General features: G+C 32.5%; 1 protein-coding gene and 1 long non-coding RNA gene across 3 annotated transcripts in view; both read left to right on the top strand.

The window, feature by feature from the left end:
* LOC143043738 (uncharacterized) overlaps nt 1-24,641 on the top strand; it is a 59,258-nt gene extending 34,617 nt beyond the window's left edge. Inside the window, exons 11-16 of one of the 2 annotated variants that reach the window (XM_076215929.1) lie at nt 7,571-7,642; nt 12,816-12,911; nt 13,940-14,098; nt 20,461-20,556; nt 20,878-21,005; nt 22,248-22,492. In XM_076215929.1, coding sequence (XP_076072044.1) covers nt 7,571-7,642; nt 12,816-12,911; nt 13,940-14,098; nt 20,461-20,556; nt 20,878-21,000 — 546 coding nt within the window. In that variant the 3' untranslated portion in view covers nt 21,001-21,005; nt 22,248-22,492. Of the gene's footprint in view, nt 1-7,570; nt 7,643-12,815; nt 12,912-13,939; nt 14,099-20,460; nt 20,557-20,877; nt 21,006-22,247 lie in introns of both variants that reach the window. The other variant, XM_076215922.1, reaches the window with a different exon arrangement.
* LOC143043756 (uncharacterized) lies at nt 723-5,130 on the top strand. The gene is made up of 3 exons (XR_012968554.1): nt 723-934; nt 3,103-3,315; nt 4,544-5,130. It is a non-coding gene; the product is annotated as an uncharacterized LOC143043756 (long non-coding RNA).
* Nucleotides 24,642-26,854: the final 2,213 nt, after the last annotated feature.

Here is a 26,854-nt window from a genome sequence, read left to right on the forward strand (position 1 = left end):
GGACCTTAAATACATTTATCTGTAAATAAAGACAATTTGCCTAAAACATTCTCTCATATATTTAAACAATTGTAAAATAATTAAATAATTAATTCAACGACTTTCTTTTACTTTTTACTTTTCTTCTTCAGTTTTTTTTTACCCATTGCTCTTCATTTCAGTTGAACGGAATTAAGTACATTTTTCAGGAATTTACAACTTAAATTTTCAACAACAAAATTCCACACTTTTTTACTTGGATTTTTTTTTCTGTTTTGAAGGCGCCACCAGTGACCCCGTAGCACACATAACACCTCACATGGCGTATTCACGATGTTGAGGTATTGACATACAATCACATTTATCAATATACAACAAGTAGGCAATTTGGTGTTGAATGCCAGTAGGTCAGAATTTGTTAATTGAATTTTACCTGTAAAAGGGTCACTAGCTGTCAAATTCATGTTCATCGATTTTAATCAAATTCACTTCACATAAACGTGTGGTGTTGAATTGTTTATTAAAATTCCACGCACAATCTTGGCTGATATGCATAAATTAAACCATTATTTCATGAACCTGCATGAAATATTGACTTATCACAGAACTAAAAAAATAAACCACCGAAAGTCCACATAAGAGAGTATAGAGAATAACGGGCAAAGAAAAAAAAAAGGAATAAAGAATAGTGAAAGAAAGAGAATAATGGTAAAAAGTGTAAGTCATTAAAAATATAGCTTAAAAAAAGGAAGCCTCTTGCATCAGTTTGAGGAATTTTATACCCAAGGTTAATTTTACGGCGGCTTATTTTATTTTTGGATTACAAATAAACACAATTGACAAGTTTCCTTCCCCTGCATTTTCGATCGCACATGTAAATAGCAAGTTGGTCTCAAATAAGACACTGATACATTACAACACTTGCCGTCAGTATTTGAAAATATTAATTAAGAAGGTAAAGAAAATTAATCCACGCACACTATTATCCACCACAGGCCTAAATCGTTAGTCCGCAAACAACGAGGGTGATAAAAAAAAACCCAGCACTTTGAACACAGCCACCGGCATGCTATGAATTTGAAAGCTTCCCAAATTAGTAGCTATCAATTTCTACCCATAGAAAACTTTTGTCCTTCTTTATCAAAAATGAAATATGTTGATATTAATGGTATAAAGGTTAAATCAATTTATTCATATATTTGACCGTCGGACTAGAATTACAGGGGGCGGATCCAGCCATTTTAAAAAAAAGGGGGGGGTCCTAACCCAGGACAAAGGGGGGGGGGGGGGGGGTTCCAATTACATGTCCCCATTCAAATGCATTGATCGTCCAAAAAAAAGGGGGGGTTCCAACCCCCGGAACCCCCCTCTGGATCCGCGCCTGAATTAATTGGGGAATTTAAACCAATTCCTATTGTAAGTGATAAAACTATTAAAATTTATATCAGATCATATCAGGGTGATTGAAATGAGGAAGGGGGGGGGGTGGTGATCAGGTATTTTTGGGTGAAGAAAGAAGGGAGGGTGAGTCCCTCGGGGGTAATCCCCACCCCCTTCAATTTGAGAATATGCTATTATCTTGTAAACGGTTTAGATCCCCACCCCTAAACCATATATATTCTTGAATGGGACAATAAAACGAATCAATTTAAATTAAAGGGAAGTCCCTGGGGGTCACCTCACCCCGTTCAATTAGAGAATGTGCTATTATCTTGTAAACGGTTTAGATCCCCACCCCTAAACCATATATATTCTTGAATGGGATTATAAAACAAATCAATTAAAATTAAAGGTTAGTCCCTGGGGGTCACCCATCCCTGTTCAATTTGAGAATGTGCTATTATCTTGTAAACGGTCCAGATCCCCACCCCTAAACCATATATATTCTTGAATAGGACGATAAAACAAATCAATTAAAATTAAAAGGAAGTCCCTGGGGGTCACCCCATCCCGTTCAATTTGAGAATGTGCTATTATCTTGTAAACGGTCAAGATCCCCACCCCTAAACCATATATATTCTTGTATGGAACAATAAAACACATCAAATGAAATATAGGGAGAGTCCATGGGGGGGGGGGGGGGTAACCCCCACCCTCACATGTTTGAAAAACTTTTAAATGGTTGAGATCCCCAGTGGTTAAGTGAAAAAAATTCCGGATCACAGGGGGAGGATTCTAGGGGTTGGAAGTTCAACTTGGAACCCCCCCTTTTTTTTGGACAATCAATGCATTTGAATGGGAACATATAGTTGGAACCACCCCTCCTAAATTTTGGGTTGGAAACAGGGAACCCCTTTTATAAAATGGCTGGATCCATCCAGGCATACCATCTAGCTAGCTATTAAGGCTTTAAAAATATGAAATAAATCAAACAAGGAAATTAAAGGTGTAGGCAACTGTTTTGAATTTAAAAAAAAGCCTTTTTAATGTTAAATTTTGTGTGCATTTATTTTTGCTTATTTTCAATAACAAATAAATAATGGACAGAATTGCGTGATTGATTATTGTAATTTACGAAAAATCTGCATACATGTTATAAAATGGGAAGTAGAAACTGGGAATTTGTCAAAGAGACAACAACACGAGTGACAACCAAAGAGCAGACAACGACCGAAGGTCACCTATGGGTCTTCAATGCAGCGAGGAAATTTTGGCACTGGTCTTCAGCTCATAAATATGTCTCAGAAATGAGAATGATATACAGCTCTTATTTGCAAATAATAAAAACCTCACAATATGTTCTGAATATCAGAATATACAGTATTGCAAGATACTCTCATATTATACACATGGAGCTGAGAAACTGTAAAATTAATCATGCTAATTTAACATTTAGGTCCGCAGAATCAATCTTAATATGCATATTGTTGTACAAAGGAATATAAGTATGCAAAAGACATATATATATATGGTCTTCAAAAATAAGAGTATCAATGTTATTAATTTATGACAAGATCTTAATCAAGTAATAATTTTGGTTTGTTTAAATATTTTGGAGGTTAGTATGACCTCCTTTTTTGTGATGATGTTTTCCTTTTAAGCTGGGAAAAATTGTTTGTATCAACAAAAATAAAAACACAAAGTTAATCTAGAATTTTGTTTTTATCATTTTTTTATGTTTAGATCATGTAGATTGTCAGCAAGATGAAAAGAAAAAAAAATATGCAGCTCAAAAGTCAAAATGTGGATAAGCTGAGGTTCAAGGTCCTACTTTTGCAGATTTTCATATTTTGCATGAATGAATTTAAAGTTTATACCATGGACAGCAGAGAAAGAAAAAAAAAACTTTTCAATTTTCCTGATTCTGAAGGATAAATGTAAAACATCTTGTTTTTGGTAAGTTTTATGCTCTGTTTTAATAGTGTTTGTGCATTCATCTGTCCAGTCCTTCCTCTAAATTGTATCCTCTTTAATTTTTTGGTGAGTGTTTGCCATGAATTTCAGTAAGTAGCCTGTGGATTTACATATATATACTCAAAATTTAGTACTAATATTAAGGGATTTTAGCATGACATCCTGTCGAATGCTTGTTAATCATGTTTATGTTCCAGAACATATGAGTATTTAGACTACGCGTACAGTCTGCCCAATTTTAAGAAGTTGGTCAAGTTTATTAGAAACAAATATACATTACAGATCAACATAACTGAAATCTTTAATAGATTAATACAAAAAGTTTAATTGCAGTAGAAATAAAAATACATGTTTGGTTGAGCTCTGGTATTAGACAGTACAAGTACCGGGTATACTCAAATGGTCTGATTGTATGCATATGGTCGGAATGTAAGAGTATACTTATATGTTTCGGACCGTAAACGTATGGTCCAAATACTTATATGGTCTGGAACATTTATACATGTCTTAAAATAAGTATCTGACAAACACGTTGGTGTTTGTGAACTTGGTAATAAGTTATTCGATAGAAATATAATGTTTTCAGATTATAAAAATAAAAAATATCCCATATTTACTTTTAATAAAGAAGAAGATTATTGATGTATGTATAACTGTAAAATGAGACAGCAAGCCAACAACACAAAAAATAAGGATAAAACAATATATTTTTTTGTATCAATGTTATAACTTCCAATATGTCCGAAGATTTCAAGGTATTTTTATATTGAAATAAAACACAAATTGAACTCTGTCAGAACTTCAAAAGCTTAAAGATATATTGTTTCTGTTGTCTGCATTTTGTATAATATATTGAAAATTCTAGTGAATAATGGAATATGTTCTTATAATTGCCTAAAGTTTTAACATTGATCTTTATATATATATGATATATATAACTTGGGAAAATACCCAAATGTTATAAAGAAGAATAAATTAATTGATTGTTGTATACCGGTAGTATTAGAATAGAAAGATGTGGTATATTCTAATTTGACAACTCTCCATCAGAGACCAAAGGATGTAAGAGGTTAGCAACTGATGACACTGGACAACCTTTAACAATCAGTAAAATCCATACTGCATAGTATTTTTATTAAAAATCATATTATTGCTACATGTATGCAAAATATTTTATATAATACTTCAGATTTTATTGGTTCTTTTTCAGAAGGATTGAAATTCATTACCTAGAATAAATGGAGAAAACATAGAAACAAGACCAGAATAAATTCAAAGACAAAAGTTGGATCAGCTATTATTTTCATCACTCAGTCAATGATTTGAAGTTCTTTTAAATACCAAAAGATATTGAAACCACAATAATGTCAATGTTCTGTGCTGAATGACCAAAAAGTGGACTATAAGATCACACAATACTGGATGATAAGAAACTATTAATGTTTTGTGTGGAGGGATTTTGTGAAAAAAATAGATTTACTTAAATAGCTACTGTAAATTCAAGAATTATTGTGAGGGTTTATATTTGCAAAAATTGCAACACAGTTGTAAACGCAATAATTTAAACTCCCATTTAGAAATATTTTATATGAATTAAACTGATCACAAAATCGTAAAAAATTAAAATCTCATTTTAGTTTTAAATGACAAAAATCCAATAATAAATGCACACAATTTCTGAATTTACAGTACTAGTATGTTCAGCCTTATATTAGAGTTTTTCATTGATTTCAAATGGTAAATAATAGTGTTTCAAGAAAGTTTTCTATAATTCATAAATAAACATATATTGATACTTACATTATCTACTTTGTTGTTTAAAAGTTTAGTTTTGAACAGTTATAGAACAATATGTTGAATTAACATTTCCAAAGAAAAAAGATATTCAATTAAAAAGATTCATCTTATAGCAATTTACTACCAAATAGAATACATTGTAACATACACATTACTATATATTTATATCTATATATTTATAATTTGAATCCCATAGGATTTTATTTTGTCCCATGGGATATTAAAAATCCCATGGGATAATAATAATCCCATGGGATTTTTTTTGTCCCATGGGACAACAAATATCCCATGGGACTACAATTATCCCATGGGACCAAAAAAAATCCCATGGAATTTAACCAAAATCCCATGGGATAATGGTAAATCCCATGGGATTTTGCCCTGTCCCATGGGATATTGAAAATCCCATGTTTTTATAAATCAAATAGCAAAATAAATATAATAGTAACAGTAGAAAACTAATGAAATTATTGAATCCCATGTAATTCCGCACATTTTGGTTATATACATGACACTGTAGCTCTTATTTGAGGCGGCGGCGGATTTGCAAATGAGTGTTTTGCAAATTTAAAGTGTCCAGTGTTTTGTATCAGAAAAAAATATCTCTGTAAATTAACCTCAGTGTCAGGTATAGAGATGTGATCTGTTTCTGTGACATGTGCTTTTGAGTTTTGACCATCCACAAGAAACTGCGGTCATCCGATGTTCATTACTTCAGTACTTTAATTAACTTTAAACTAGAGGCTCTAAAGAGCCTGTGTCGCTCACCTTGGTCTATGTGAATATTAAACAAAGGAAGCAGATTGAAAATTGACTACAAAGGTCAATAACTCCTACAGGGGTCAATTGACCATTTCGTTCATGTTGACTTATTTGTAGATCTTACTTTGCTGAACATTATTGCTGTTTACAGTTTACCTATATTTATAATAATATTCAATATAATAACCAAAAACAGCAAAATTTCCCTAAAATTACCAATTCAGGGGCCGCAACCCAAAAACAGGTTGTCCAATTCATCTGAAAATTTCAGGGCAGATAGATCTTCACCTGATTAACAATTTTACTTCATGTCAGATTTTCTCTAAATTATTTGGTTTTTGAGTTATAAGCCAAAAACTGCATTTTACCCCTATGTTCTATTTTTAGCCGTGGCAGCCATCTTGGTTTGATGGCCAGGTCACCGGACACATTTTTTAAACAAAAAACCCCAAAGATGATTGTGGCATAGTTTGAATCAATTTGGCACAGCAGTTTCAGAGAAGAAGATTTTAGTAAAAGATATATAAAATTTACGAAAAATGGTTAAAAATTGACTTTAAAGGGCAATAACTCCTAAAGAGGTCAACTGACCATTTTGGTCATGCTGACTTATTTGTAAATCTGACCTTGCTGAACATTATTGCTGTTTACAGTTTACCTATATCTATAATAATATTCAATATAATAACCAAAAACAGCAAAATTTCCTTAAAATTACCAATTCAGGGGCCGCAACCCAAAAACAGGTTGTCCAATTCATCTGAAAATTTCAGGGCAGATAGATCTTCACCTGATTAACAATTTTACCCATGTCAGATTTGCTCTAAATGCTTTGGTTTTTGAGTTATAAGCCAAAAACTGCATTTTACCCCTATGTTCTATTTATAGCCATGGCGGTCATCTCGGTTAGTTGGCGGGGTCACCGGACACAATTTTTAAACTAGATACCCCAATGATGATTGTGGCCAAGTTTCAAATAATTTGGCCCAGCAGTTTCAGAGGAGAAGATTTTTCTAAAAGATTACTAAGATTTACGAAAAATGGTTAAAAATTGACTATAAAGGGCAATAACTCCTAAAGTGGTCAACTGATCATTTTGGTCATGTTGACTTATTTGTAGATCTTACTTTGCTGAACATTATTGCCTTTTACAGTTTATCTCTATCTGAAATAATATTCAAGATAATAACCAAAAACAACAAAATTTCCTTAAAATTACCAATTCAGGGGCAGCAACCTAACAACGGAATGTCAGATTCATCTGAAAATTTCAGGGCAGATAGATCTTAACCTGATTAACAATATTACCCCATGTCAGATTTGCCCTAAATGCTTTGGTTTTTGAGATATAAGCCAAAAACTGCATTTTACCCCTATGTTCTATTTATAGCCATGGCGGCCATCTTGGTTAGTTGGCGGGGTCACCGGACACAATTTTTAAACTAGATACCCCAATGATGATTGTGGCCAAGTTTGGTTAAATTTGGCCTAGTAGTTTCAGAGGAGAAGATTTTTGTAAAAGTTAACGCCGGACGCAGGACGACGACGACGGACGACGACGACGACCGACGCCGGACGCCAAGTGATGAGAAAAGCTCACTTGGCCCTTTGGGCCAGGTGAGCTAAAAAGGCTTATATCTGAAATTACAAAGCCTTACAGTGGCATGATTATTTTCAGGTTTTAAAGAAACATAATATAGATGGGGATGAAGTTATTGATCGAGAAGAATTTATCAACGCTTTTCAAGATGTAAGTTTCATTTTTAAAATGCTATTTTGAGCATTATTATTATTATTATTATTATTATTATTATTATTATTATTATTATTATTATTATTATTATTATTATTATTATTATTTATTATACAGTATTTATAACAGCGCATTATATAATATTAAAATTACCCTAAGCGCTTTACAACATATATCCATACACAAAAGTATTAACAATATAATATGAAGGCCCATGTTAAAAATTTCTAAAACAAGCAGATTTTAAATATATAGCATTTGACGTCGTAGTGTTTGATGTTTTTTTTTTGATAAGCTGCACTTTGAAGAAGGTATATATTTTTTTGCCTATGCATACATATAGAGTCTATTTTAAAAGATGATTCAATTATAATTCTTTTTACTATGGCACTGTTTAGATAGTTTATTTAAAACCAAAGATTAAATAATATTGAACTGCATTGCTTTTGAATGGTTTGACATTTTTCGTCTTGATGAATTGAAATCAATCAATGTCCATATATTGATTGTTATGATATGATATATATATGACACTTGAAAATTTTTAACATACAAATAAGAATAGTCTTTTAAAATTTGTAATTACTGACTTTGTGATACACATAGTTTATTATTGCGTATTCTTATTAGTTCATAACTGTTGACTCTCATTTAGTTAATAACTGTTGACTCTCATTTAGTTCATAACTGTTGACTCTCATTTAGTTCATAACTGTTGACTCTCATTTAGTTCATAACTGTTGACTCTCATTTAGTTCATAACTGCTGACTCTCATTTAGTTAATAACTGTTGACGCTCATTTAGTTAATAACTGTTGACTCTCATTTAGTTAATAACTGTTGACTCTCATTTAGTTAATAACTGTTGACCCTCATTTAGTTCATAACTGTTGACCCTCATTTAGTTAATAACTGTTGACTCGTATTTAGTGAATAACTGTTGACTCTCATTTAGTTAATAACTGTTGACTCTCATTTAGTTAATAACTGTTGACCCTCATTTAGTTAATAACTGTTGACTCTCATTTAGTTAATAACTGTTGACTCTCATTTAGTTAATAACTGTTGACCCTCATTTAGTTCATAACTGTTGACCCTCATTTAGTTCATAACTGTTGACTCTTATTTAGTGAATAACTGTTGACTCTCATTTAGTTAATAACTGTTGACTCTCATTTAGTTAATAACTGTTGACTCTCATTTAGTTAATAACTGTTGACTCTCATTTAGTGAATAACTGTTGACTTTCATTTAGTTAATAACTGTTGACCCTCATTTAGTTAATAACTGTTGACTCTCATTTCGTTAATAACTGTTGACTCTCATTTCGTTCATAACTGGTGACTCTTATTTCGTTCATAACTGTTGACTCTCATTTAGTTAATAACTGTTGATTCTCATTTAGTTAATAACTGTTGACTCTCATTTAGTTAATAACTGTTGACCCTCATTTAGTTAATAACTGCTGACCCTCATTTAGTTAATAACTGCTGACCCTCATTTAGTTAATAACTGTTGACTCTCATTTAGTTAATAACTGTTGACTCTCATTTAGTTAATAGCTGCTGACTCTCATTTAGTAAATAACTGTTGACTCTCATTTAGTTCATAACTGTTGACTCTCATTTAGTTCATAACTGTTGACTCTTATTTAAGTAATAACTGTTGACTCTCATTTAGTTCATAACTGTTGACTTTCATTTAGTTAAAAACTGTTGACTCTCATTTAATTAATAACTGTTGACCTTATTTAATTCATAACTGTTGACTGTCATTTAGTTAATAACTATTGACTCTCATTTAGTTAATAACTGTTGACTCTCATTAGTTAATAACTGTTGACTCTCATTTAGTTCATAACTGTTAACTCTCATTTAGTTCATAACTGTTGACTCTCATTTAGTTAATAACTGTTGACCCTCATTTAGTTAATAACTGTTGACCCTCATTTATCTAATAACTGTTGACCCTCATTTAGTAAATAACTGTTGACTCTCATTTAGTTCATAACTGTTGACTCTCATTTAGTTCATAACTGTTGACTCTTATTTAAGTAATAACTGTTGACTCTCATTTAGTTAATAACTGTTGACTCTCATTTAGTTAATAACTGTCTACCCTCATTTAGTTAATAACTGTTGACTCTCATTTAGTTAATAACTGTTGACCCTCATTTAGTTAATAACTGTTGACTCTCATTTAGTTAATAACTGTTGACTCTCATTTAGTTAATAACTGCTGACTCTCATTTAGTTTATAACTGTTGACTCTCATTTAGTTAATAACTGTTGACCCTCATTTAGTTAATAACTGTTGACTCTCATTTAGTTAATAACTGTTGACTCTCATTTAGTTCATAACTGTTGACTCTCATTTAGTTCATAACTGTTGACCCTCATTTAGTTAATAACTGCTGACTCTCATTTAGTTTATAACTGTTGACTCTCATTTAGTTAATAACTGCTGACTCTCATTTAGTTTATAACTGTTGACTCTCATTTAGTTAATAACTGTTGACCCTCATTTAGTTAATAACTGTTGACTCTCATTTAGTTCATAACTGTTGACTCTCATTTAGTTAATAACTGTTGACTCTCATTTAGTTAATAACTGTTGACTCTCATTTAGTTAATAACTGTTGACCCTCATTTAGTTAATAACTGCTGACTCTCATTTAGTTCATAACTGTTGACTCTCATTTAGTTCATAACTGTTGACTCTCATTTAGTTAATAACTGTTGACCCTCATTTAGTTCATAACTGTTGACCCTCATTTAGTTAATAACTGTTGACTCTTATTTAGTTCATAACTGTTGACTCTCATTTAGTTAATAACTGTTGACTCTCATTTAGTTAATAACTGTTGACTCTCATTTAGTTAATAACTGTTGACTCTCATTTAGTTAATAACTGTTGACCCTCATTTAGTTAATAACTGTTGACTCTCATTTAGTTAATAACTGTTGACTCTCATTTAGTTAATAACTGTTGACCCTCATTTAGTTCATAACTGTTGACCCTCATTTAGTTAATAACTGTTGACTCTTATTTAGTGAATAACTGTTGACTCTCATTTAGTGAATAACTGTTGACTCTCATTTAGTTAATAACTGTTGACTCTCATTTAGTTAATAACTGTTGACTCTCATTTAGTGAATAACTGTTGACTTTCATTTAGTTAATAACTGTTGACCCTTATTTAGTTAATAACTGTTGACTCTCATTTCGTTCATAACTGTTGACTCTCATTTCGTTCATAACTGTTGACTCTCATTTAGTTAATAACTGTTGATTCTCATTTAGTTAATAACTGTTGACTCTCATTTAGTTAATAACTGTTGACTCTCATTTAGTTAATAACTGTTGACCCTCATTTAGTTAATAACTGCTGACCCTCATTTAGTTAATAACTGTTGACTCTCATTTAGTTAATAACTGTTGACTCTCATTTAGTTAATAGCTGCTGACTCTCATTTAGTAAATAACTGTTGACTCTCATTTAGTTCATAACTGTTGACTCTCATTTAGTTCATAACTGTTGACTCTTATTTAAGTAATAACTGTTGACTCTCATTTAGTTAATAACTGTTGACTCTCATTTAGTTAATAACTGTTGACTCTCATTTAGTTAATAACTGTTGACCTTATTTAGTTCATAACTGTTGACTGTCATTTAGTTAATAACTATTGACTCTCATTTAGTTAATAACTGTTGACTCTCATTAGTTAATAACTGTTGACTCTCATTTAGTTCATAACTGTTGACTCTCATTTAGTTCATAACTGTTGACTCTCATTTAGTTAATAACTGTCGACCCTCATTTAGTTAATAACTGTTGACCCTCATTTATCTAATAACTGTTGACCCTCATTTAGTAAATAACTGTTGACTCTCATTTAGTTCATAACTGTTGACTCTCATTTAGTTCATAACTGTTGACTCTCATTTAGTTCATAACTGTTGACTCTTATTTAAGTAATAACTGTTGACTCTCATTTAGTTAATAACTGTTGACTCTCATTTAGTTAATAACTGTTGACTCTCATTTAGTTAATAACTGTTGACTCTCATTTAGTTAATAACTGTCTACCCTCATTTAGTTAATAACTGTTGACTCTCATTTAGTTAATAACTGTTGACCCTCATTTAGTTAATAACTGTTGACTCTCATTTAGTTAATAACTGTTGACTCTCATTTAGTTAATAACTGCTGACTCTCATTTAGTTTATAACTGTTGACTCTCATTTAGTTCATAACTGTTGACTCTCATTTAGTTCATAACTGTTGACTCTCATTTAGTTCATAACTGTTGACTCTCATTTAGTTAATAACTGTTGACTCTCATTTAGTTAATAACTGTTGACTCTCATTTAGTTAATAACTGCTGACTCTCATTTAGTTCATAACTGTTGACTCTCATTAAGTTCATAACTGTTGACTCTCATTTAGTTCATAACTATTGACTCTCATTTAGTTAATAACTGTTGACTCTCATTTAGTTGATAACTGTTGACCCTCATTTAGTTAATAACTGCTGACTCTCATTTAGTTTATAACTGTTGACCCTCATTTAGTTAATAACTGTTGACCCTCATTTAGTTAATAACTGCTGACTTTCATTTAGTTTATAACTGTTGACTCTCATTTAGTTAATAACTGTTGACCCTCATTTAGTTAATAACTGTTGACTCTCATTTAGTTCATAACTGTTGACTCTCATTTAGTTCATAACTGTTGACTCTCATTTAGTTAATAACTGTTGACTCTCATTTAGTTCATAACTGTTGACCCTCATTTAGTTAATAACTGCTGACTCTCATTTAGTTCATAACTGTTGACTCTCATTTAGTTAATAACTGTTGACTCTCATTTAGTTAATAACTGTTGACTCTCATTTAGTTAATAACTGTTGACTCTCATTTAGTTCATAACTGTTGACCCTCATTTAGTTCATAACTGTTGACTCTCATTTAGTTCATAACTGTTGACTCTCATTTAGTTAATAACTGTTGACTCTCATTTAGTTCATAACTGTTGACTCTCATTTAGTTAATAACTGTTGACTCTCATTTAGTTAATAACTGTTGACTCTCATTTTATAGTTAATAATTGCTGACTGTGGTATTTAAAACATTTGTAGGCCTAACCGTTTTTTTTTTTAATTTAAGGAAGAGCTAAATAAAGTCCATTCTAACTTACTATTCGGGGAAAATTGCAGTGCCGAGTTGGCCTTTGATGCTATAGATAAGGACGGGAATGGAGAGGTAGGTTAGATTGAACGTATGTTTATGTTACGCCACAGGGTATATATGGTGAAACAACCATCTGTTCATCTGAATCTGAAACATGTCAATACTTACAGACCGTTATAAAGCTTTCATACTTGGCTAGATTATTTATCGTCATATTCCCCTGACCGTTATAAACCGTCAGTTTTAATCAATAGTTGTCATGGCACTTTGACATATTTTTTTTAGTATTGTAACAATGACAAAAACTTAGGAACGCAATTCCTCTGAATCTGTTATAAAAATTGGGCTCTTCTATGTAAATTATAGTTTTAATTGACATCTTGCACAGTTTTTCTCTCACACAGATGCGTGTACCGTCTTGAGTTTGCAGTGGAATGTAAGCTTTTGGTCCGTACAGAATGCGTCTGTGGTTTTCACATTAGAGCGATAGTATATAAAAGTGTAGTTCCTTTGTTTTGGGTTGGTCAATCCCAATAAACTGTCACACTAGAGAATCAATATTTTTTTTTTGTGGCATATCTATTACTATAAAGTTCAAAACAGGATATATAGAGTGCAGTTTTTGAAATATGACAAATAAGAAAGATAATGAAAAAATAATTCTTCAGTTTATAAAAAAAGTAACCATGCAAACGTTAACAACCTATTTTATAAAATAAGCAACAGAAATTTAAAAAAAAAAGTTACCCTGGTGAAAAGTAATGTGTTGCATTATTTTTTATATTTCAAGAGGATATTCTTTGTAAAAGTTAATATATGAAGCTAAGAGCATTAACAGTACCACTTCTTACTGCAGCAGATGGGCATTCAGACAATAAATATATTCACAGTGATGCCTAAGGCCAAAATATTAGAAAATCAAAACTTCTACAAATGTGGAAGACCTAACATATAGCCAAATTCAGAAAAGTGCACAGTAGTTATCCATACATTGCTGGATATATAACAAGCATTATAACTTTTTATACGGTATATCTTGTGTCCGTAATGAAAATAAATCTAGATCTTTTGTACTTTATAAGGTTGTTTGTTCATTGCAGATAGAATTTTCCGAGTTAAAAGAGTTCATCGAAAATTCTGGTATTTGCCTGCAACAAAGGTTTCTAGGATATCAGAGGCAGGAAATTACTGGATTGTTTTCGTTTTTTAATGTACTTCAGAATGCTCTTCTTCTTAATGTCAAAAAGGGTTTTGTTGTGGTAAGTTGATAGATTTAAGCAATAATAGTTTACCGATGTTATAATCTTGAAATCGATTAAGAAGAAAAACAAAAGTAAAAAGCAAAAAGTGAGGGAAACGCATTAACCCTTGAACGTGCGATATTGGGTAAGATGAAGTGGAATCACATTTATACTGATGCTTTCTGTATTAAGTGTATGAAAAGAGTACACCGAACTAATCAAATACCAGTTTACCGAAATTGGTTCAATTATCTTAGATGCTCATTAAAAAAAATTAGAGTTGGCAGGAAATGGACACAGCATTTATTAACAAATATGATATATGTACTATTATATGAAATGCAATTTGTGATATAATATGAACTAAAATGCCGTGATAGAAATGCATATGTTTCTTTGAAAATGTTGTATGATGATCGCCGAATATGTTCGAGGTGGACGACCATATATGAAAGATAAGCTATTAACCCTAGAAATCATAGGCTAATGCTATTATACGATTTAAATAAATCTGTTAACTGCGAATATGTTCTTTAAGCGCAGCGAAATCTGCAAAATTGACGGTGCTGCGACAATTTTAGCCTTGAATAAAAGTTTCGTAGAACCGTCAACCGCCAATACAATTGGCGGGGGGGGGGCTGCACGTAGCTGTGCCATTGCAAGCAAATTTGAATGAAACAATTTCTAATAAATGAACAGAGGAACAAGGAAGATATTATTTACATTATACATAAAACAGCATCAGTAACACTGATGTTTCATCTAAACTAATTACGAAGTTCATAATATGAGCAGATAAAATATTTACAACGCGTCAACTATCAAAATTCAAAGTGTATAATAGTCGTCTGGAAAAGTAATGACACCCGTCTTACTAGAAATAATTGTTTCTAGTGCTCCCTGGATTATATTCAGAAAAAAATCATTTCTTATCTTAGTTAAATGCACCTCATCTTCTGCTAGGAACTTATGTGTAGCTTTTATGTCAGGATACCGAATGTAACAGCCTCCATGCTTTGTCACGTCGACACCAATGGAGCTGTTTAACTGACGTCTGTACTTCTCCATACAATTCCCATTGGTTGAATACCTCCACTGTAATCTGGGTAATACTTGCGACCAAATTATTGTCGATTCAGGTAATTTATTTGATAACCATGACATAAATTTAACAAATTGGTAATGTAAGTAACCTAGTTTGATATTACCTATATCATTTTCCCCAATGTGCACTATAATATAGCTGGAAGGATCTTCAAATCTCAGCATTATTCTAATGCGATTTTTCATCTTAGAGAGATTTAGTCCACCGATTCCTTGCCACCAAATATTTACTCCCAACATATTCAAAGCCAAATTAGCTCCTCCCGGGCGTTGCCTTGATTCCACTAACACATTCTTAATAATTGACGACCCATAAATTGACTTTTTGAGTATTTCAGAAAACTGGTTTTTAGTCAATGGTTTACCGTCAAAATGACAAAATAGCGTTCCATCTACTACAGGTCTGTCTCGCAAATAGCAAGGCAATAAAACCACCGGACAAATACATTTGTCGAATTGCTCCGGAATGTGTATGGTTACGCCTCTACCAAACTGATCGGTCTTAGATGAAACCAAATGAATTTCTAAATATTTTTTTTAAATTTGTACATCATTCATGTTTAAAGCATGATTTGAATAATATGTATTACTCATAGTTTGAACTGTCAACTCCCCAACCCTAAAAAGACCATGAAAGGCCAAGGAAAAAACCGCCTTGAAAAGCCTTACCTCGTATGCAGAACTGCAGATACAAGATAATATTGACAAAATACGACCCAATAACTCTCTTGAAATAGACAGTCTAGTGTCCATCTGAGGCGACCTTGTACGCTTACACCATCGATCATTTTCCTTACGATAATTTTTTGTGTATAGTCGTCATAATCATTTAGCTTGTTGTAGAAACTTAGGCCTCATGTGTACGAATTAATTGTTGAATGAGCGAATCCAGATTTATACATAAATGCAATAAAAGCAACAATGTCGTGCAGTGACACAGGCCATACATTAGCAAGACCGATATCTTTCCTGAAACTGTTAAAAAATTTAAAGCCCTGGTGTACAACTTTCATGTACTAGGATCTACCGAATTGTTTATTAAAAAATCTATTAGTTCCGAAATGACCATGTGAAACTCCACAGGAATGTCTGATGGAGTTTGGTCTGCTTCCGGGGCCAATATACGGAAACGGATCACCTGAAAACGAGACAGAGAATCTGCAATTGCATTACTTTCGCCTGGAATATGCAACGCTCGTACCTCAATATTTTTTCTCATTAATAACAATACTAGAGGACCAATTAACTTCATTACGTAATTCGATTTTGATGATCGCTTGTTAATTATCAAAACTAGTGCTTGCTTATCTATTCTTAATAAAATTTCCTTGTTGCTAAATTGAGGGGACCAAATTAACATGGCCATAATATAGGCACCAGCTCTAAAAAAGATATATCGGACATGAACTCCTTATATCTCCACTCGATCCGCGACAGGCCATCGAAATTGAGTCCATTGCTTGTCAAAATAAGCCCCACGACCAAGAGCAGCATTTCCAGAACTAACAGTAAACAGCTCAAGCGTATCACTTGATACCCAGAGACTTTCCGAAATAAAGCATTCGCCATTAAAATTTTCTAAAAACTCTAACCAGACTAAAGCATCATATCTCAGCTCTTGATTAATTTTTACATAATGATACGACTTTCCGTGTTTAAGGTTTGAAATTACATTATAAAACCTTCTAGTAAAAGCCCTTGATGACGGAATTGCACGTGAGCAAAATGCCATTAGCCCAATGATTGACTCTAGTTCCTTCAATTTTATTTTTTTCCGATCAACCATATATTGAATACCAGACCTTAACTTAATGACCTTGTTTTCCAGAATTTTACCAACATAAGTAAAGTATCCATTTCAAGACCAAGAAATGTTAAGGTTGTTGTAGGACCAACTGTTTTGTTGTCTGCCAATGGCACGCATACATCCTTACAAACTTTCATAAAAGTGTCCATTAACAACTCACAATTATTATTTGACTCGTGTCCAGCAAATATAAAATCATCCAAATAATGATCCAAATTGTCCAGACCCGACTTTGACTGAACAACATAGTGTAAAAAGGTCTAAAATCGTTCAAAAAGCTGACATGAGCTACTTAATCCTAAGGGTAGACATTTATTGATGTAAAACTTATTATGAAATTTGATACCCATAAGAACAAAATCTGCAGGATTTATGATTAAAAGCCTAAATGCTTGGCGAATATCGATTTATCCGATTTTTGCACGCTCTCCGAGAGCTTCAATCATATTCAAAACATTGTCAAATGATCAGTTTTTCACACTACAATAATCTTCGGGTATAAAATCATTAATACTACCACCACTTGGATAAGACAAATGAGATAGAGACGCCAACCATTATCTGGTTTCTGAACAAGTCCAATTGGAGAAATTCGCAGTGTCGATATAGGTTTTTTGGAAAATGGACCCAAAATCCTACAAAGTTTGACCTCGTCGTGCAACTTTGCTAATGTTTCGGACTTGTGTATTTCTGCAGACACCAATTTTTTTTTGCGGTAGTAGAAATACGTGGACCTTCATATTGTATCCTAAATCCAAAAGTAAACCCCTCAAGCAGGAGTTGAGCATCCACCCTATTTGCATAATCACCAAGATATGTTTTTAATTCAATTATGTTTATTGGAGTCCACCCTTTATCCCATAGGTGGCGCAATAGTTTGGACTCTGACAGTAATTCAATCTTAATTCTATACAAAATTAACAATATGAACAATGTCATAAATTATTACACATCTCTTTAAGATAGAAACATAAAAAATATTGTACCACAACTTTCATTGCATTCTGCTAAAGAATCACTTCATATATTGACCAGAATACGATTTCGTATTGGTGGGATATTGCACTGGGTTGCCACCACGTGCCTAAAATCTCGGTCTAAATTGAGGCATAGGTTGCTGAAATCTTGCTTTTCCGCCTACCCTATTAGACAAAACGTTTTGTCTTGGGCACTGTATAAGTGGGTGCTGATCAGAACATCTTAAACAAGAATGAGTATAAGGACATGATTGATTCACGCATTTGCCTTGGTAATTGAATGCGTAATATTTAAAGCGCCCCGTGCTTACTGGTGCATTACTATTAGAAGATGGAGGATACATATAAAGCAGCCATAGCTCAGGGTCAATAACAGCCCAAGAACCAGCTGGATCCTGTGACATTCTTAGGCGGAATTGTTCGTCATACGATTTCCACCCTACTGCGCACCGCTTAGCGCCTAACCGAATAGTATGCATGTACTTTAGTATTTCTTGACATACATGCGGGTGAGCAGTACAATATATACTTATATACACTAAATATGCGTCTGTCCAGGTATCTATGGAGTCAATTTTTTGTTGTTGCTGCCGTAGTTTTATCAAAATTTCTCCCTACGAAATAACTACTATTTGTTTATCACCTGCTGAGGCTTTTGAATTGACTTATAGTAATGCCAGGTCAATATACTCTCCAGTAATTTTTTTTTGTCTCAAGCTCACAGGGATATTTCTAGCAAGGATATCACTGGCCTTAATGCAAGGAGAAGGGGTTTGAAATACTGGACAATTACCTGAATGCGTAATGGGTTCAGTAGTGGTTGTGGGGACCGGAGCCATAGTTATTTTTTCTGTATCTAGTGTATTGGTTGTCACTGGACTCTCTGTTGATCTGATATCATGAACATTTCCAACTTTTCGACGCAAGACACTTCTCTTAGCGGCCGGAGCCACGCTATCTCCTCTTTCCTTGGGCGCCACCCTTTTTCTTTTAGAAGCTCTAAGCATTTTAAACTGAAAAAGACACACTATGATAACTTATGTAAATATTTGATTATATATGTCAGATAATATAAGATTTAAAACAATGTAAAAGAAACACAATAATTTGCCCGATTCTGCTGTGGCCGATCGAGTCTCAGCACGATGGGAAAAAAATAGATTTGCATCCACCTTAAACAAACAATATTGGAATTCTGCTATCTCCAATATTTGATGCGTATACTGTATTTATCCAATATAATGTTAAAAATTAAAAGAAATAAACTTCTGCTAGATATAAACTAATTCAAAATGTCAAAAAATTCAAAACAAATTTTAGATATTAACTATTTCTCTCAGAACGCAGACAAAGCCCGACCATGCCATCCCGTCTGCTGCATGAAAATTTTAGTTTCGCCGGGCGCTTCAACAATTGTAACAATCGAGTCAAAATAAGCGATAATCAAATCTCTGAACAATACTGTTTGAAGCACTTTAAAATTAATTATCGTTTTTAACAACTTATGTGTCAGATTTGTGTAGATTTGCTGCAGATATTTTCTGGTCTAAAAAGCGTCTGGTTTTGCCAAATGTCGACGTGAAAAGGAGGATAATGGGTAAATCAATCACTTGTGAAGATCGATAATCCAACAAAAAACCAAATATTAATAATAACTGACGAAGTAGTATAACGGACATGGTGCCTGAGCACAACCGCTAACTTATTTAAAATCTAAATTTTAAATCTTTTTAACATTGATGTACTCTGACAAAAAGCAATTATTTTTCAAATTTAAGGTATCAATTCCCTGTAGCTATGTACTTTGCATTTTTATCAAAAGTTAAATAGTTATAATATTATACATTATATGTATGAGAGACAGATAAAAGGAAGGATAATCGTTCATCTAATTTTATAAATATAGGCAACTTGAATCGATTTCACCAAAAAACATATGACTATAAAGATTGGTCGGAAGTCATGAACAACTCAGTATACTTCCGATCAATCTGCATCGTAAGTATTTTTGTGAAAGTGACTCCAGTAGTTTATCGATATTCAAGTCTTATTAACGAGTTTTAACTTACATTTAAAAAAATCCGACTGAATGGAATTAATATAGACATAGTTTCAACAGCCTTTTACATTTTGTTTAAATGCTATGCTGTAACACCATTGTCCTAGATAAGAGGAGGAGGTGGCACGCACAAACATGTTCAACGCTGCCCCATTCTGCCTTTGCCTGTGTCCAAAGACAAAATTACCATAATATACGCAAATTATAATCAAATACCAATAGAACTCTGGAATGAATACTTACACAGCTTAGAATCAAGAAGTTGATACCAATATCATAATGCTATCAATATATTATCTATACTACCTTGTATCTTAATTATACTTTTAAATTATGACGTGAAAATAATACTTCAAATAATGATGTATTGGTCATTTTTAGATAGTATAACAAAGTTTTGTATTGTTTTGCTTATATTTGATTTGATGATTAGGCAGAAGACCTGGATAGAACTGTTGGAATAAATACAGGTCACGTTGGAACGATGGATTTTCAGTTGGAACCAGAAGACAGAGCTTATGCTAATGAGGTAAGTAAACGTTAAAATGTTTGTTGTATCTGAAATACAGAAGAAAAAAAAAGAAAATGATATAATTTGAATCTTCTTCTTGGAGTATTTTCTTGTATGGTTTATTTTCTTGAGTTATTCCTAACTGTTCAAGGTGTTTGGTGGTTATTCTACGCAATGTTTAGCTATAATGAGTTAATAATAGAGCACAATTCAAAACTGAAATGCTACATGAAAGAACGTCTTGACTCACAAAAATGTTTATGCGAAGTAACGTTTATATATGTACTTAAAGGACATCGTAAGCTAGAACCTAAAAAATGGTGTAAACTTTCTTTACAGCAAGGAAGGCGGTCAATGCTAAGTTTCCTGAAGTATTATGCGGCATCGAAAAATCTTAAGAAACGTCATCGTTTTGAGAGTATTTCAGAAGAGAGGTCAAACACTGCAAAAGGTGTCATGTAAGTTCTGTAGGTACAAATATATAGCTTTCTCTCTCTTTCGATTTGTCTTAAACTGAATTGTTATAATTACATCAACGCAAAAATATGTGTAAAGATACAATCAAAGTTATTGAAAATAACATATGTTTTAACGTGTAGCAATATTTTTCGTGACCAGTTCATTGCCGAAGGTGGAACATCCCAAGCATAAGCTGTTTTCACCTTTTCTAAAGTACAACAACGATCATATCCAATTTGTTAAGATTCATATAGAATTAGAAATCATTAGATGTTTATAAAGCATCTTCTAATATGAAACCTTGACAAATCATAAAAGATACCAGCATTTCAAATGGTAAATAAAAAGTAAAATAAAAAATAAAATCACAAAAATACTGAACTCAGAGGAAAATCTAATCGGAAAGTCCATAATCACATTGCAAAATCAAATGGCAAAACACATCAAAAACGAATGGACAACAACTGTCATATACCTGACTTGGTACAGGCATTTTTTAAATATAGAAAATGGTGGATTGAACCTTGTTTTATAGCGCTAAATTTCTCACTTGTACGACAGTCGCATCAAACTTAATGATAATGATGCGTGAACAAAACAAACAGAAGCAATAGGTAAAAAGGTCACAAATAAAAGGTAAAACGTCTAATTCGATAGGTCACATTCGTGAAAAGGGAACGGGACTGTAGTTACGACACAAGAAACACATCCGATATCTATACAACAGATATTCCTTAACGGTCCACCAACTCGTGATGGCGTCCATAAAATTTACGAAGTGATGATTTCAGCTTCCCAATGCTTCACTATTGGCTAGCTGAAATCATCTCTTTTGTCGTAAAGTTTTGTTTCCAACCTACCCTCATATAGATATACCGAACTCCAATGAAAAGTCTAATCGGTATTGCCTTGTCAAAAGGCAATTCAAAAGCTTGAACACACCAAACGAATGGTTAGGAACTGTCATATTCCTATCTTGGTGCATCATTTCTCTTCATGTAGAAATGATGAATTAAACTTGGTTTTATTATTCAATTATTTAATAAAAATAATCATCATAGATACCAGGATTGTTTTTGTACGTCTATCAAAAACTCATCAGTGTCGCCCAAATAAAAGAAAAACGTTTCTAAGGCCAAATAAAATAATGAGTTGAAGATCACTGAGGACCAAAACCTTCTAAAATTGTTAATTTATAGTTCATTCTTTACTTTCGTTTTAAATTTTAATCAGATTTTTTTTCATTTTAGGGACATTCAATACACTGATCCGTCCTATGTTGGTATTGAAAGTTTTCCTGTAGATGACACTTGTATCCATAAAGACGAAAACATGACCTCAATATTGTGTGTAGACTTTTGCAATACTGTTGGGATTCCAGAGCAACGTTAATATACGTCTTCCATTGAACTATGTAAAAATATGTCATTATATGTAGTTAGAAATCATTGTTATTCATTTTACATTTATGTATATATAATATTGAACATATCAACACATTTTGTATTTTATAAACAATGTTTTTAAGATAGCATATATCAATACTTCTTTTGAATTGTTCTTGCAAACTCATCTATTTAGGTCAGGGAAAATCTTGTGACCTATAATTTCTATTAACATATTGTCAACTCATTGTTGAAAAAAGTATGTTGTCCATGTTAATTTTCTTTGCTTGAATTTATGTGTTTTTCAATGACTTATAAACCTTTATTGAAAATTATTCACATTAACTGGCATACAAAAAAAAATAACACTGGTATATAAATGCAACAGAAGTATACCGCTGTTCTAAAGTCATAAATCGATTGAGAGAAAACAAATCTGAGATATACACTAAAATCGAGGGAAAACACGTCAATTATAAGTGCAAAACAAAGAAACAATAGAAACATTGAAGTGCAAGAAAAGGAAATGGTAATGCAAAACACACAGACACGAAATATAGGATAACAACTGCCATTTTCCTGACTTGGTACAGGACATTTTAAGAAACAAAATGGTGGTTAGACCTTGTTGTGTGGCTAGCCAAACCTCGCGCTTTTATGGCAATGTTAAATTTAACACTTAAATGACAACATTACATGACAGGACTACAGAACAAATAAATGCAAGAACATTCACGACAGAGAAATACACATATACACAATACAATAGTACATGTCGACATACTAATAGCTATCAATAACATTAACGGTACCAATTTTCCTGCACCAAATGCGCATTTCGACAATACATGTCTCTTCAGTGATGCTCGTGGCCAAAATATTTTAAATCCAAAGCTTATATAGAAGGTGAAGAGCTATAGTCCAAAAATGTCCAAAAAGTATAGCCAAATCCGTGAAAGGAATCAGAGCTTTACATGAGGGAGATACATTCTTTAATTTACAATAATTTCTAACATTTAGTAACAGCAAGTTCTAATAACAAAAAAAATCCGTATTTTCATGCCAGTACCGAAGTACTGGCTACTGGGCTGGTGATACCCTCGGGGACTAACAGTCAACCAGCAGAGGCATCGACCCAGTGGTATTAATAACTTTAACGGTACCAATTTTCCTGCACCAAATGCGCATTTCGACAATACATGTCTCTTCAGTGATGCTCGTGGCCAAAATATTTGAAATCCAAAGCTTATATAAAAGATGAAGAGCTATAATCCAAAAGGTCCAAAAAGTATAGCCTAATCCGTGAATGGAATCAGAGCTTTGCATGAGGGAGATACATTCCTTAATATATAATAATTTCTAACATTTTGTAACAGGAAGTTTTAATAACACAAAAAAATCCGTAATTTCATGCCAGTACCGAAGTACTGGCTACTGGGCTGGTGATACCCTCAGGAACTAACAGTCAACCAGCAGAGGCATCGACCCAGTGGTAGTAATAACATTAACGGTACCACTTTTCCAGCCACCAGATGCGCATTTCGACAATACAGGTCTCTTCAGTGATGCTCGTGGCCAAACTATTTTAAATCCAAAGCTTATATAAAAGGTAAAGAGCTATAGTCCAAAAAGGTCCAAAAAGTATATCCAAATCCGTGAAAGGAATCAGAGCTTTGCATGAGGGAGATACATTTCTTAATTTATGATAATTTCTAACATTTTGTAACAGCAAATTTTAATTACACAAAAAAAATCCGTAATTTCATGTCAAATGTTCCAGAAGTATTATTTGATACGACAGACTCATCAGCAACGCACAGATCAAAATAGTAAGAAGCAGAACAAGTACAAAGCTGAAGAGTATGAATGATCCAAAGTTCCAAAAAAAGTTGTGCCAAATACGGCTTAGGTTATTTATACCTGTGATAAGAAAATCCTCAGTATTTAGAAACCCCCTATTTAGAATAATTCATACTTTTGCAAACAGTAAATCTACAAAAATGACCAAATAATTGATATTCATGTCAATAACGAAGTACTGATAAACCACAAAATAAAAACGAACACGTAAAACAAACCGGACAGCGCACAAAACAGCACAACAGAACCATGCAGTGTCTGTCACACGACTAGATTGACGCCCAGAAGTGAGATCAAAGGTCAATTTCTAAAAAAAAACAATGATATTGTTCAAAATCAGGTTTCTTATTATGGTATTATATGTTTTTTTAAATCAATTAAAAGACTATTAATATAGAATGGTGTTGATTTGGATAATTAAATGTATTATCTAGGTATGTCGGTATTTCTTCTTAATCAAAGTGTCAACATATATCATGAGATAATATATGCGTTATGGTTATTTATCTAGTGAAAACCATAGCTTTCTGTGTTTATTGTTTTTTTATATACTTTTTAAAAAAAATAATTTTAAATTGGTCCCTGATCGATTTTACCTTTCTCATAATGCAATCTTTTGTTGATTCGATAAACACAATTCGTTTTTTTACTAAACTAAAGAACAAATTGAAAGGTATTTTTTTCTTAGACAAACTCATGCTAAAGACCTATACATAAGAATTATACTATTAATGAAACCAGCAATTGAAAAAGACAGAATTTACCACAAATCAATAAACACAATGTCCAAGGACGTAGTTGAAGACAGTTAGTCTGTAACATAAAACTTGATAACGTCAACAACCTTAACGGTTTAACCGTATTTATAAGTGATTTATTTATATTACACTAAAAGTCATTGGAAATATATCAACATGTAGTTATTAAGAACCTTTTTAAAATACAGTTAATTTTTAAAAACAAGCTTGTTTTATGTTGTGCCTGTCTCAAATAAGTGGTTGTTTTGGTTGTTCTCTGTGTCGGACTTGTTTTAGTTTATTGTTTTGGCATGAATCAAATCTGTTTTCTATGATATTCGTTAGATGTTTTGTTTCAATACCATCTAATTTGAGATCCCCTTTGATCCCATATGTGTTTTTGATTAACCAGATAAATTTAACAAAACAAAACTTGACTAGTCTCAAATTTGTATCTGATACATAATGTCGATGCATAAGTTCACTGGTACTCGCTTTTGTTCGAAATAAGTAATAGAGATGTTAGATGATCAATCATATTTATATTGGAAACATGTATCAATCTGAAGAAAATCCAAATATCGAATGATTGTTTTCCTCTAGTTGCATTGCCCTATTGTCTGATTTTATTGCCAAACAATGTGTGACTATTTATGTTAGATCAATTCCAATCTCATTCTGAATTGTAAAGAGGGTTTATGTGCTTATTGAGGGTTTTTATATATTTGAAACAATTAAAATAGAAGTTTGAAAGTGGCTCAGAAGATTATTATTACGTCACAGATTTGTACGCCCAGTTTTCTTCTCATAATATGTCTAGCAGGATTAGCTATGTGACAAAATTTGCAACCTCAGGAAGCTCTTAATTTATTACAGTTCAGTTGCATATACTCAAACCGTCCTTTTACAATACCATCAATACTTGACATGGATTTTTCAACAATTTAAGTTTAGAATAATGTACTTGGATATTAAATAAGTGCTTAAAATTGTAGTTTGACCATGGTAAGTTTACCTTTTTTTCCTCAAATTAATTATTTAGAAAATCACATTTCATCATTGTAGAACAATAGAGCTTGACCAAGTGAAGCTTCCATTTCGCTTGCAATTACTATCTAGATTACTGATTTATCCTAGTATTCCATTATAACGAAGACAGCGTGTATACAATGGAATTGATTGAAACAGCAAGGTAAAATAGATTTTTTTAAAAAGGGAATTAACCAACAAATTGGAGAGTTGTCTCATTGGCAATCATACCACATCTTCTTTTTTATATTGATATTTATTAAAGAATTCATTCCGGTAAGACATCCACGGACTTTCCATGAATGATTTGCGTAGTCTTAATTTTGTAGTACGTGTATGTCTTATTTTTTCCATCATGTCACTTCGTAAAATTGGACGTTATGCATCTCACAGCACCATTAAATGTATCTAGTTTAAGACAAGAAAAAAAAATGATAACTTTGCTGAAAGTCATATGATACGAGTTTCTGGTATTCATAATGTTTAGAAAATCATTGGACCAAGGCATGTATCAATAACGTAGTCCTCTGTACACGTATAATTTCATTTATAACAAATCAATAATAAATAATAAAACAATATATTCGTTGCCAAAAATATTTTATTTTGTGATTGTTGGCAGAAAATTTTGGCTGCTCATTAATTTTCGGGTTTTAGTGTCGATGTTTACCTGTCGTTACCTATAGATAACCAGTCATCACAGAATCAGGAGCACTTGGAAACTAATTGAAATAATATACAATCATGGCCTGTTGAAAAGGTGAATATCCAAAATTGTCAACACGAGAAGGTTATTTCAATGAGGGCGCAGCCCGAAGTCAAATAACTTTTAAGGGTTGATAATTC

Source organism: Mytilus galloprovincialis, chromosome 1 (genome assembly GCF_965363235.1).
Source record: "Mytilus galloprovincialis chromosome 1, xbMytGall1.hap1.1, whole genome shotgun sequence".
Classification (NCBI taxonomy): domain Eukaryota; kingdom Metazoa; phylum Mollusca; class Bivalvia; order Mytilida; family Mytilidae; genus Mytilus; species Mytilus galloprovincialis.